Source organism: Sitophilus oryzae, unplaced genomic scaffold, assembly GCF_002938485.1.
Source record: "Sitophilus oryzae breed Bouriz unplaced genomic scaffold, Soryzae_2.0 scaffold_1500_pilon_pilon, whole genome shotgun sequence".
Classification (NCBI taxonomy): Eukaryota; Metazoa; Arthropoda; class Insecta; order Coleoptera; family Curculionidae; genus Sitophilus; species Sitophilus oryzae.
In genome coordinates, this window is record NW_022146171.1 from 1,074,462 (window position 1) to 1,086,746 (window position 12,285).

At 32.9% G+C, this 12,285-nt stretch overlaps 1 protein-coding gene across 1 annotated transcript in view; it reads right to left on the reverse strand.

Annotated features, from left to right (window-relative positions):
• The window catches only part of LOC115878097 (acylamino-acid-releasing enzyme-like), a 31,411-nt gene that overhangs the window by 14,253 nt on the left and 4,873 nt on the right, over nt 1-12,285 (reverse strand). The window contains exons 5-9 of the mRNA XM_030894460.1: nt 6,470-6,737; nt 5,378-5,523; nt 1,898-2,072; nt 1,603-1,842; nt 1,226-1,363 (exon numbers count right to left, since the gene is read on the reverse strand). Of these exons, the coding sequence (XP_030750320.1) occupies nt 1,226-1,363; nt 1,603-1,842; nt 1,898-2,072; nt 5,378-5,523; nt 6,470-6,737 (967 nt within the window). The remainder of the gene's footprint in view (nt 1-1,225; nt 1,364-1,602; nt 1,843-1,897; nt 2,073-5,377; nt 5,524-6,469; nt 6,738-12,285) is intronic.

Genomic DNA, 12,285 nt, shown 5'->3' on the forward strand with positions numbered 1-12,285 from the left:
ATTTTACGATGACTTGTAGATATATGGATTTTCTATAAAAGAACCAATTACGGCAAATTAATTTTCTTCACTTCCAACGACAGGTTTCTACCTAATAGGTTTTTTATAAACCACACTACCAGCTCTGCGAAATAGGACAAGAAGTTTTTCAAAGAAACGCTTATCAGGAAAATTCCTATTTGGATATCTTTGAGCATAAGCCCTTGAGGCCAAGAAGCAATTTTCCTCATAAAATAATATCACTAGTAACATATCTATTCGTTCCGCCAGCAGATACTGCTTTATTTTTCTTGATAAAATAATTAATACTTCTTACTTATTAAACTATTGTAGGCAAATTTAAGTAAACTGTTATAAATTATAAATAGTAATGTCCATAAATTAATGTCGACTTTGAAAATAGTTATTAACTGTCACTAGAAAATTGCCATGGCGACAGCAGCCATCTTGATTGCAATTTTATTTAAAAATTGCTTTTTATTCAAAATCTCAGCTAGATAGGTATAGGAAACCCTAATAAAATTTGAAAGAGCATTTGAATCTTATTCGATTTATTTAGAAAAATACAGAGTGTTGCAGTTGAAATACCGAAGTTTTTATATAAAATCTATCCTTAAAATATATCAGCAACTTTTAATACCCCTGTATAAATTTAAGAAACCAATACCATTTTTCAGTAAAGTTTATTTCTCTACCTTTAAACTCAGCATAATAATTAATTCTGAAAAGTAATGTACAGGGTGTTAATAGTCTATTCTATTGTAGCATGCAAATTTAAATATCTTTAAATATCTCAAAAACTAAAGATTTTAACCATATTTAACCCTTATAATAAATGCCTTTTGTTGGACCCTAGAATCCAAAAATAAAATAAAATACAGGGTGTTCCATAAGAAAAAATATAACTTTGGTATGGATCTTAGTTCTGAAACATCCTGTATATTTTAAAATAATTTTAAATTGTGCACATTGTCTCTCCACATATACCCATAAAATATTTTGTTTTTAAGTCTTTCCGTTTTCGTATAATCAACCGAGGCGAATGAGGTGCGCCACCCTGTATAAATAATTAATAAAACGGATTTTAATTAAATAAGTATTATTATATTTATTAACTATTCTGCAATATTTATAACACCTATTTTTAGAATCTCTAGTTTTTATTTTGTTTTGACTGTCTTTTGACTAATGTTATTTATGTATAAATTATTTATTTAAAACATACCTAAAGCTAAAAAAATTGCCACTTCGAACATAAAGCAGTTGGTAAATGCACTATTCGGTCCTCCATGTGGCACTATGACAAGTGGAACTGTTGCATCTTCTCCATTTTTTGGACCTATGTATATAGCGTTGAAATCACCTAAAAATATGTATATTAAGCTTTTATATTAGGGGTTTTAAAACAAGTTAATAATATATAGTTTATATAGTTATAGTTTTTAGTTATAGTTAGTTTTAATTTCTTATATTTTAAATTATTCAAGGTGTTACAACCTAAAATTAAAAAAAAATAAATACACGTAAATATAAAAATGTAATGTAATGGTAATTGTGTAATATTGATATAAGTAATGATTACAACAAGATTATGATACTCACTAACACTCTCTTCAGGAACCACTATATCTAGATATTTGTAAGTTAGATCCTTTAATAGATCCACTTCAACTTTAGGACTTATTTCAACCCAGTCAACTAAATTATCAGGTGTAAGTGTTCCAATAACTAAAATATCTGGAATAAGAAAATTTCTTCTCACAGCTAAAACTACATCGTTGTATGTATCTACAATTATCTGACTGCCATTTGGCCATTCTAATTCGGTTATAGCGCCCGTATCTAGAAAAATAAACATGTAAAATATATCTTAAACTTACAAAATCCATCAAATTACCTATATCAATCACATAGGAGTTTATTGTATATTTCTGATATGTATTTAATAGCAACCTATTGTTGCTTGCCCAAGGCCTCTTAGGAAATGCGGTATTGTAAATTCCATAAAATAATTTGTTATTATTGATTATTTTTTCCTTAGCTACTATATCAACAATTATTTCTACTTTAGACTGTAAAATTTAGAATATTAATCATCTTAGCAGTTTAGAGTAATGTTTTGCAATGTTTTTCAATATCCCAACCCCGAAAAAGTATCCATTTCAATTTAGGTGAGCTGACATACTGTCATAATTAGGGAGAAATATATATTTAACAATTATAATAGCTCCCGTATATAGCGTTTAACGCCTTGGGAGTAGCAAGATACAGCCATGGTACAGCTAGCCCAAGCAGCTAGCCATGCTAGAGCAGTTACAAGGAAGGTAATATGGCTAGCACTACGCTTCAACCGCCTATTATTACCTCAAGATTGTGAATCCCAAGTACTCATTTAAGGCTGAGTCGACCTAGGTACCCAAACTATTTTTATTTTAATAAAAATAGTCGGCTGAAGAAATGCCGGGTGTAGGATTCGAACCCACTACCTTGAGATTGGTAGACGAGAGACTGCCACCCTACGCCACCGGGCACCTCATTTAACAATTAACTTATATATTATATAAAGGCTAAATTAATATTATATAAAGGCTAAAGAATAATTACATTCAATATTTAATAATTAACTATAGGCTTGGTGCATTCTCCGCCGGTACTGCCACCATCGGAGAATATCGTAAACAACTGGTAAAAAAAATGGCTTTGTGAAAATTCTAAAAATAAAAAAGTAAATATTTTAATATCGCCAGAATATCTAACCTGTATTATAATTTATTATAACGTAACCAGAGTAAGTGGATCGACACCTAACCAACTAAAAAAACGTTTTAGATGAGTTCAACTACGGTAGAGAGCACCGGTTTTGCTAATGGAGTCATAATTGGGGCTATTTCGGCTATAACGAATTTTTTTAAAGGTACATAATTATAATTTTAGAAGATGTTCGTAAAACATTTAATCACTAGTTGATTAAAAAAAGTATACAATTAATATTGCAAATTATATTTTATCCTTTCATAGTATATGCTTATTTAATTTTTTCATGAAATTTTTTTGGCTATGTAATACGCACTTTGTTTACTCCTTTGAATAAGAAGACTAAGGAAGGAGCATAATGCTATCCATGTATTCATGGATGGTGGGCGGAAAAGGCGCCATAAAAGCTCTCTAGGGTGGGGATCCTTGACAGTTCTGTTTGACGATTCATTTGACATATTTGAATTTGATTTGAAATTTTGTGGATTTGTCAGTCTTTATGGAGCTTATTTTATGTTATTTATTATTTATTCTACTACTGATAGTTGTATAAAGGTAGTTAATCTAGATGGAAATTGTGGCAGAACTTAAATTAACAGTGACACTATCGCGATTTATCGAAAAAGACTCTAAAATAGTTCGTTGTGTAGCGTGCGGTAGATCTCGGCAAAAATTGAGTGAAATAATGGAACAACTTTTCGCTAGTAAGTGACTATATAATATACATACGTGTAGTAAACCGATCATTTATGAAATTCACTTAAATTAACTAAATTATATATTTTTCTCGCATTTTAGCTTTTATTTATTACTTGTCAAAGATTAGATGTCAAAAAATTTGGATACGTTAATTTGACTTACCTGCTTCAGTAGCGTATCGGATGTTTGTGTTAATAAATACTTATTATAACTTATCTATTTTTTATTAGAATTATATATTTTATAACAATTTTAATAACTACCAACATTTATTCACAACGTAAAATAAAACAACAAATTATTGAGTCTACCCTACGTCTACCCTACATCATAGTTTTATATTTTTTAAATAAAATTAGAACGACACTGATAAACCGGAATTTAAGTCGGCCATATTTGAGGGCCATCGCGGTGTACCTAAGATTTTTGATATGCTCCTTCCTTAGTCTTCTTATTCAAAGGTTTACTCTTACTAATTTGTTTCGTCGAACTGCTTGAATCCATTTTGCTTTTGATCAAATCGGTGTGAGAAACTGAAGCTATAAAATTTTTCGGGAGAATTGAATATCCGGGAAAAGTTGAGTTATTGAATGTTATTGCGCCGAACAACGCCCTAATTACGCTCTCGTTTACGCGTTAACATTTTTTCGTCAATTTTATTAACATTTGAAATTGTCACAACACAACACGACGCCTAATTCGTTTTTTTTTCACTGATTTTTTACTACCCGAAACAGCGTTACATCACACAAACCTCGAACCGGAGTGTTTTGTAATTTCAATAACTGCACTATTAAAAAATCAAATACTTAAATATTACGACAAAACCACGATTTTAATATTATTTCAATGCGATCGACATAAACGGTAACAGGACTGCGTCAAATACTTTATACCCGGCAATTCTAATTTCTGCCGTTGGAGCGCTGCGATCGGACTTTTTAAAATGAACTGAAATGCACCAAGCCTATAACCACAGATTATACAGATTTTGTTTTTTCTTTATTGTTTTTCGTGGTTCCAATTTTCGGAATCGGGCACTAGTTAGGTTACTAGTTTGCGTACATAGCACGCCCACTTATGGCCTCTAAAATTGTGCACAGCGCCTGACCGGCACAGTTATTAGAGAGATCTCGGAAAACCGATATGCGCGAGTCAATTTTTAATAACGCCTGACGTAATTTGCGGATCAATTACACCAAGCGCTATTTCCAAATAACGTTTAAAAATTGCTTAAATGGGCATGTGCGGGTATTTGACAACCGGGGCCGGCCGGCGAGATCTTTTATTTTAGGTTATGTTTGAATTGTTTTGAATTATTACTTTAGTTTTATTAGGTAATTTGATATTTAAGTAGCTGGGATTAGTTTTAATTAAATAAATATGGCTCAAAATATGGATTCCACCTCTTCCGATGTTAAAGAACCTATAAAGAGGCTTAGGTTTACAGCAGATGACGACTTAGCCCTTCTAAGAGAATTTGTTGCTTGTTGCCCTAAACCCACTGGCAGATGTTGAACAATAAAGCACTGGAAATAAGCACTTTAGCCCGTTAGTTTTAAAATACCTAGTAAACAAAACAATTTCAAAGTTTTAAATTCAAAGTTAGGTTCAGTTTAAATAGCGGAAGCAACGCGAACAGAATTCTTTCCGATCCGAAAACTATAAATGAAGAGAGTTAATATCACCTCACGTAAAGGAAATAACACCTTGCCTCATTAACGTCCATGCCCGCTATTTGGTTTAGCGATATCTCTCTATTACGCTGTTTATTGTTATTTTACGCGAGTTTATTTTTGCGCACAGGAAATTTTACTCGTTTGCACATCGTCATAAAAAACAATTTTCGTACCACGAATTAGGGACAAGATTTTTATCTGTATACTTATAGGATACCTAATCTATGCTATAACTAAAACATTACCTTGTCATTTAGAGGCACACTAGTTTTAACTAAAGCCATACAAGTCTTATGAGGTCCTCCGGCTCTCCTCTGTAACCATACTAATGAATTACCATCGGGAGTAAAAATTGGTGAATTAACTGAATTATCTTTTAAGTTTAATTCATCTAAAATATAGAAGTATATTTAGTCGTACGGAACACGTTTTATGCTGGAAGTACACATTCGCCGAGGCGTCACAAAAAATGCGAGGTCCAGCGAGGCACCCCGAGGCATAGCGCAAAAACCCAGCAATAAAATTTGGCAGTACCTACATAAATAAATATATTCTGAAGAATAATTTTGTAATAATAAAAACAATCAGGCGCTCAACGAGATAAATTTAATAACACTTTTGGGAAAATGCGGGCAAAAATTTTTCTTAAATCCCATTTATAAAACCGACCTGAAAGACGAGAAAATAAAAAAAGGGAAATCCACAAAATCAAATTGCATATATCAGTTCCAAACAGAAAAGGATAAATTCACCTGTGATTAGTTTTGTTTAAATTGTATTTCTGGTATTTTATAGACGCGTACTCATCTACGCCACTCTGTTCTGTGTCTACGCTTTGTTTTTTTGCTCTTTGGCTGTTACGTCACAGATTGTCACTCTATTGTCCGTGTTATGCAAAGGTGTTATGAAAAAAAATCATGAAAACCAATACGACGTCGAAAATGATGACATAACTTGGATCGAAACACAAAATGTATTTTTGACTTTATGTTGCCGAGGTCAGGTGTATTAAAAAATTTAATAAAAGAATTAATAGATTAAATGAAAAAACAACATAATGTTGCATAAACGTAAAATATTTGCTATTTTACCTAATAATATTAAAACAAACTTTTACATTATAAAAAATAAATCTTTGTTTTTAACTGAGGATAAAATAGATTAATCAATAATTTTGTAATTAGAGTAATAATTTTTATGTTAATGATGGTACAAAACGTTCAGTGTACGAGGCGAGAGGGCCCGAGAGGACGCGAGAGCCCCAAGTACACACTCGCCTCGTCTCTGCCTCGGGTCACCTCGCCGAGTGTATACTTGCACCATTATATGTATATTACAATAATGTCCTTCAAAATCCAATTGAAAAATGGTACTCCGTCTGTTAGAGCAATAAATTAATCCTAATTTCCTTGGTTCTGTAAAGTAAGCTACTCCGACTATGTAAGAGCCATCTGGTGAATATTTTGTTTTGGCGACACAAACATTTTCTGGAATTCCTTCAAGTATTTGAGCAGTGTCTTTTTCAATATCATATTGAACAACGATAGATCTTTTTTTGCCAACTAGTTGTTCTCCCCAGTCTTGTTCAAACAAATATTCGTCACCCTATATAAAAATTTACATTATCAATAATTTTCTTATTTTTTATCTAATCAAAAAAAATATTATTCGTAAATATCTTTGAATAGGAAGACGGAAGGAGCATAATGATATCCATGTATTCATGCATGGTGGGCGGAAAAAGGACTCTAGGGTGGGGATCCTTCACAGTTCTGATTGACGATTCATTTGACACATTTGAATTTGATTTGAAATTTTGTGGATTTGTCAGTTTTTACGGAGCTTATTTTATGTTATTTACTATTTATTCTACTACTGATAGTTGTATAAAGGTAGTAAATCTAGATGGAAATTGTGGCAGAACTTAAATTAACAGTGACACTATCGCGATTTATCGAAAAAGACTCTAAAATAGTTGTTTGTGTAACGTGCGGTAGATCTCGTCAAAAATCGAGTGAAATAATGGAACAACTTTTCGATAGTAAGTGACTATATAATATACATACGTGTAGTAAACCGATCATTTATGGAATTCACTTAAATTAACTAATTATATATTTTTTCTTGCATTTTTGCTTTTATTTACTACTTGTCAAAGATTAGATTAGATAGATAGAAAGAATTTAGACACGTCAATTTGACTTACCTGCTTCAGTAGCGTATCGGATGTTTATGGTTATAAATAATTATTATAACTTATCTATTTTTATTAGAATTTTTTATTTTTATAACAATTTTAATAACTACCAACATTTATTCACAACGTAAAATAAAAAATAATATTGAGTAGAGGGTAGACGTGGGGTAGACGTCTACCCTACATCATAGTTTTACATTTTTTAAATAAAATTAGAACGGCACTTATAAACCAGAATTTAAGTCGGCCATATTTGAGGCCCATCGCGGTGGACCTAAGATTTTTGATATGCTCCTTCCTTTATTCAAAGGTAAATATATATAAAATTTAAGTGCCACACTGACGGGCTACAGAATGATGCCCTTGACGTTTCGAACCGATCTCTTTTCTTAATTATGGGTCGATTGGAATCAAACTCGGCACGTGGATAGAATTACCCTTAGATTATGAATTACCCGAATGGAGTTCTCAAACGGACAGATGGTCATTTTAATACAAATTTTGTGAAAGTGAATCAAATTATTTATTATTTTTTAATTTATTACTTTCTGCCTTTCTGCACATTTAAAACTGCACTTTTTCAAACGTCCTTCAGATCCTTCAATTTAATAGCTGTTAGTAAGAAGTTTCACTTCAAATATGCGCACATAGTGCACACACTTTTTTTATTTTGCATTTAATAGAAAAATAACACATTGAAAAAAGAACAAGAAAAATTACTTTAAATTTTAACAATTTTGACATTAAATTTTAAGTATGCTGTACTATACAAGGTGTTCCAAATTGTATTCGGGAAACTATGGCAGAATATTCTGCCGATAAAAATAATTAAAAAATTCGTATGAATGTTCTAAAATGCTTCGCTTCGGAGATACAGGGTGTAGAAATTTTTATTTTTATTTTGATTTTCTCAAATAATTTCTGTACCTGTAGTATACTACTGAGTGAAAAAATATACAGGGTGAGTCTTAAATAAGTGCAAATATTTTCATGGGTGGTATATTTCGACTCTAGGAACACGTCTATGAGGTTTTTTTCACTAAAAAAATGTTGAAAATCATGCATTTTCATTTAAATTTCCCTGTATATCTTTCGAAAACTTTTTAGAACTGCCTGTTCACCGCAAATGTTTTCCCACGGTATAATTTCTTAATCTTTGATATTACCAACGACTAAAGAATCATGTAACGCCCATATACGGGCTGCAGCAGAATTTGTTACGTTAGACGCCATCATTTTGGAGACTACGGATGAGTCACCATCTCGTCAACAGCGACAATTTTAGCGATTTTTAATAATGTACTGTATGTAGTGAATTTTGTATAAACTTTATTACAATGGTGACGTGTTCAGCTTTCAAGTGTAAAATCCGCAAAGATAAGGAGCAGAAGTTGCGTTTCATAAGTAAATAAACTCCACCCTTTTAGCGTTTTCTTATTGAATTTGGTAATTATTGTTCTGATACCATATGTTCTTGATATGTGCTATACGTCGATACTAGTTTTATACTTTTTGTTAACATTTTAATACGTTTTTTTCCTAATTAATTAGTATGATACCACCGTCTACACCATAGGCGTAGTCAAAACATTTATCAAAAATATAAATATCCATTCAAGCAGCTATGTTAAGAAAAATATAGGCCACGGCACTGTTTGGAGCCATGGTAACAATTTGGTCTTGGGTGTTATGTCCTTGTATTCTTTCTTCTTTTTAGGCCGCTGTTTCCCTTCGGAGGTTGGCGATCCAACTGGCTATGATGGTGCGTGAAACCGCACCTCTGAAAATTTCAATTGATATTCTTCGACTAGATCATGTATATATACAACGTCAAAACTATTAAAAACGTAGCCGTAAAACATCAGGCAAAAAAGTCTTTTCATTCGTAAACTTTAAGGTCACTTGTAGTACTTTATCGAAAAATTACGTAATTCTAGACCGTCGTGATTCTATAATAGCGCGGTCTTTTTGAAAGACCGCTTAAAACGCCGAAAAATAAGACGAACTTTTATGTCGTAGGGGGTTAGATTTGGGCGCAGTAGACTAAAAAATTCACCGAGTTACTGCGACGCCGAATTTGAGGACGAGTCACTCGAAACGCCTGTGTCGACGACGATCGAATGGTCCCTCAAATACAGAATCGCTCGGCCCAATTGGCACCGGTGATCAACCTAAAGTATACATATATACATTTATTTGAGCAGCTATGTCATGTCTCGCGCGATGCAGATTGAGGCTACCAGTTTACAATCTCTAAAAAATGTGAGGTTGATGTTAAATTTAATTAGGCGTGAGGTCAGGCAGCATCAATCTGACATAGCGGGAGATTTTGCGCACCGAATTCCGCGCGGAAATTAATGAGAATTCAACGAAACGTCACAAATAAACTGGCGGATTTGTCTGCGAAAAGCAATTCTTGTTCGTTGTGGAACTCAACGCTAGGGCGACTTGGGTGTTTGAGGCATCTGATCAACCGTTTCCCGGCCATTCCCGGCCGACTGGTTGCCGTCCAAGCCGTCCCTTGCCTGGAAGAATCGATCCGCGTCACACATGAGGGTGGCTCCGGTGCAACACTGGCCGCTGTGCTCCGGAGCTCCTCCGGATCCGGCCTCCTCCATCAGGATAATGGCGCTCTGCTCGGAGCTCGGCGCTATCGTGAAGTCCTCCTGGTCCAGGGTGAAGAGCGGCGTCGCACAGTGGTTTCGGCAATGGAAAAAAACCCAAAAAAGAGGGTGTTAAATCGGGTTTAAATTATCCCATCTTACATCGAGTTAGTTCAAAGACAATATAATATTATTTTTTTAATTTAATTACTAGTTTTGAATTTACAGCACCTCCTTTTTGACAATTTTCTTAATATACGAAACGCGCAAAAATAAAGCGAAAACAAGTAATATTTTACAGCCCTTCTTTTAATTCCTAAAAATCGGTATTACCCAGGAACTGTTTGGTTTATCCATGGGCATTAAAAGTAAAAATCATTTTGCCAAAATATACCGTGCCTTTGGTGCAGTTTAGTTTGAATCTATTTCTAATAAAATTACTTTACTTCTTACTTTAATCAGACTAGAAAAAAAAAGCTTTACCGAGCTTTGGTCTCGGATTAATTTGACTAAAAAAAGCAACTGTTAAAGTAGTGATTCTATAAATTTTATCGCCAGATTCGGCCAAGTTTGTTAAAAATTTAAAATAAAAGATAAACAGTGTGAAAAAAAATTAAAACTACTTTCTTCATTTTTGCGGATGCCGAAAACCGATTTTAGATAAATTTTGATATGAAACTTTATCAGTATTGTTGTTGGATTTGTCTTATTAGCTGGATAATAAATATGTCGCAATTTGTGATACCATACAGTGTTGTGTGCGAGTTACTCTTTAACCGCGAGTACCCTTTAGAGCAAGGTTTAAGGGAACAGTATCCAGAATTACAAGGAGAGCGGTTGTTGCTGGTAACTGGAGCCATAAAAAAAAGATTTGAACCCAACTTTGCCAAAAAATTGAGAGAAGTGCATCATGTGAAACGAATTTTTTTTCGGAAGTATAGTGAGCGGTTGCAGGGCGAGTTTTTGTTAATTTTCCTGAATCTGATCATGAATCCGAAAACGAGTCATCCCTTAAGTCTGTCGGAGGTCGCCCAGAGAAACCTTTTAAAGATTTGTGTAAAAGAAGTAAGCAAAATAAAATAAAAAAACTTCGAGAGGATTTTTCGGATGAATTGATAATCGCAGCAGCAGAACAAATAAAAAAAGAAAAACAATCTGATCCTATGAGGTATATTGACTCTAAAAAAGCCTTGTGTTTAATTCTTGACGCATTTTTAACAAAATATCAATATGAAATATTAAGAAAATGTGTTAAGGAAGTAGGCTGTAATATTTTCTTATTATAACTTCTTCTATTTTTTAAACTTTTGAAGGAATTTTGAATTTGCCAGCCAGATTCTAAAACATTGTTTTATCGACTATCGAACCGTTCTTTGCAGTTTTTTTCAATTATTGGTCAGGACCCATAATACAGGGTAAAACAAAAATTCGCGCATTTTTAACAAAATTTTAAGTGAGCCTGATTTTGTGGGGGGATGGAGGAAATCCATTTTTTGTGGGTAGTTTGAAGGAGGTGTTTTATACCTCCGGACGTTTATGAGTTTTTTTGGCTATCGCTCTCCATTGCGATGTTTTCGATATTCTTATGATTGTCGGTAGAGTTTTAATACTAATAATTTTATCTCATTGTGAAATGAAGATATCGTATCTTTAAGCATTATACATTTTAATGTACAATTAAATAAAGCAAACAAATAATTTTATAAAACTAAAAAGTGTTACAGTTATACAGGGCGTTAAAAATTTATCTAGCTGGTATATTTAAATTATATGAACAGGTTTTATCATGTATCTTGGCATAACAAAAGAAGCATTTAACGTAGTATAATCATTAGTTAATACGCATAATACTCAAAAATACAATATATTAATTCCATAATGAGATAAATTTATTAGAATTAAAACCTTACCGAAAATCATAAAAAAAAGGAAAACATCGCAATGGAGAGCGATACCCCAAAAAACCTCAAAAACGTCCCGAGGTATAAAACAGCTCTTTTAAAATACCCACAAATAATGGAAATCCTCCATCACCCCACAAAATGAAGGTCACTTAAAATTTTGTAAAAAATGCACGCATTTTTGTTTTACCCTGTATTATGGGTATTGGCCAATAATTAAATAAACTGCAAAGAACGGTTCGACAGTCGATAAAAAAGCGTTTCAGAATCTGGCTAGCAATTCAAAATGCCTTCAATAGTTTAGAAAATACAAGAAGTTCAACTTGATGCAAAAATTTTCACTTTACGTTTCAATTGGTGCTCAGTTTACTTTTAAATAAATTTATTAAACTATGTTATTTGATGTATTTTATTAAGCTGAATCGAATAAAATTCGTCCCAATGCGATTGGA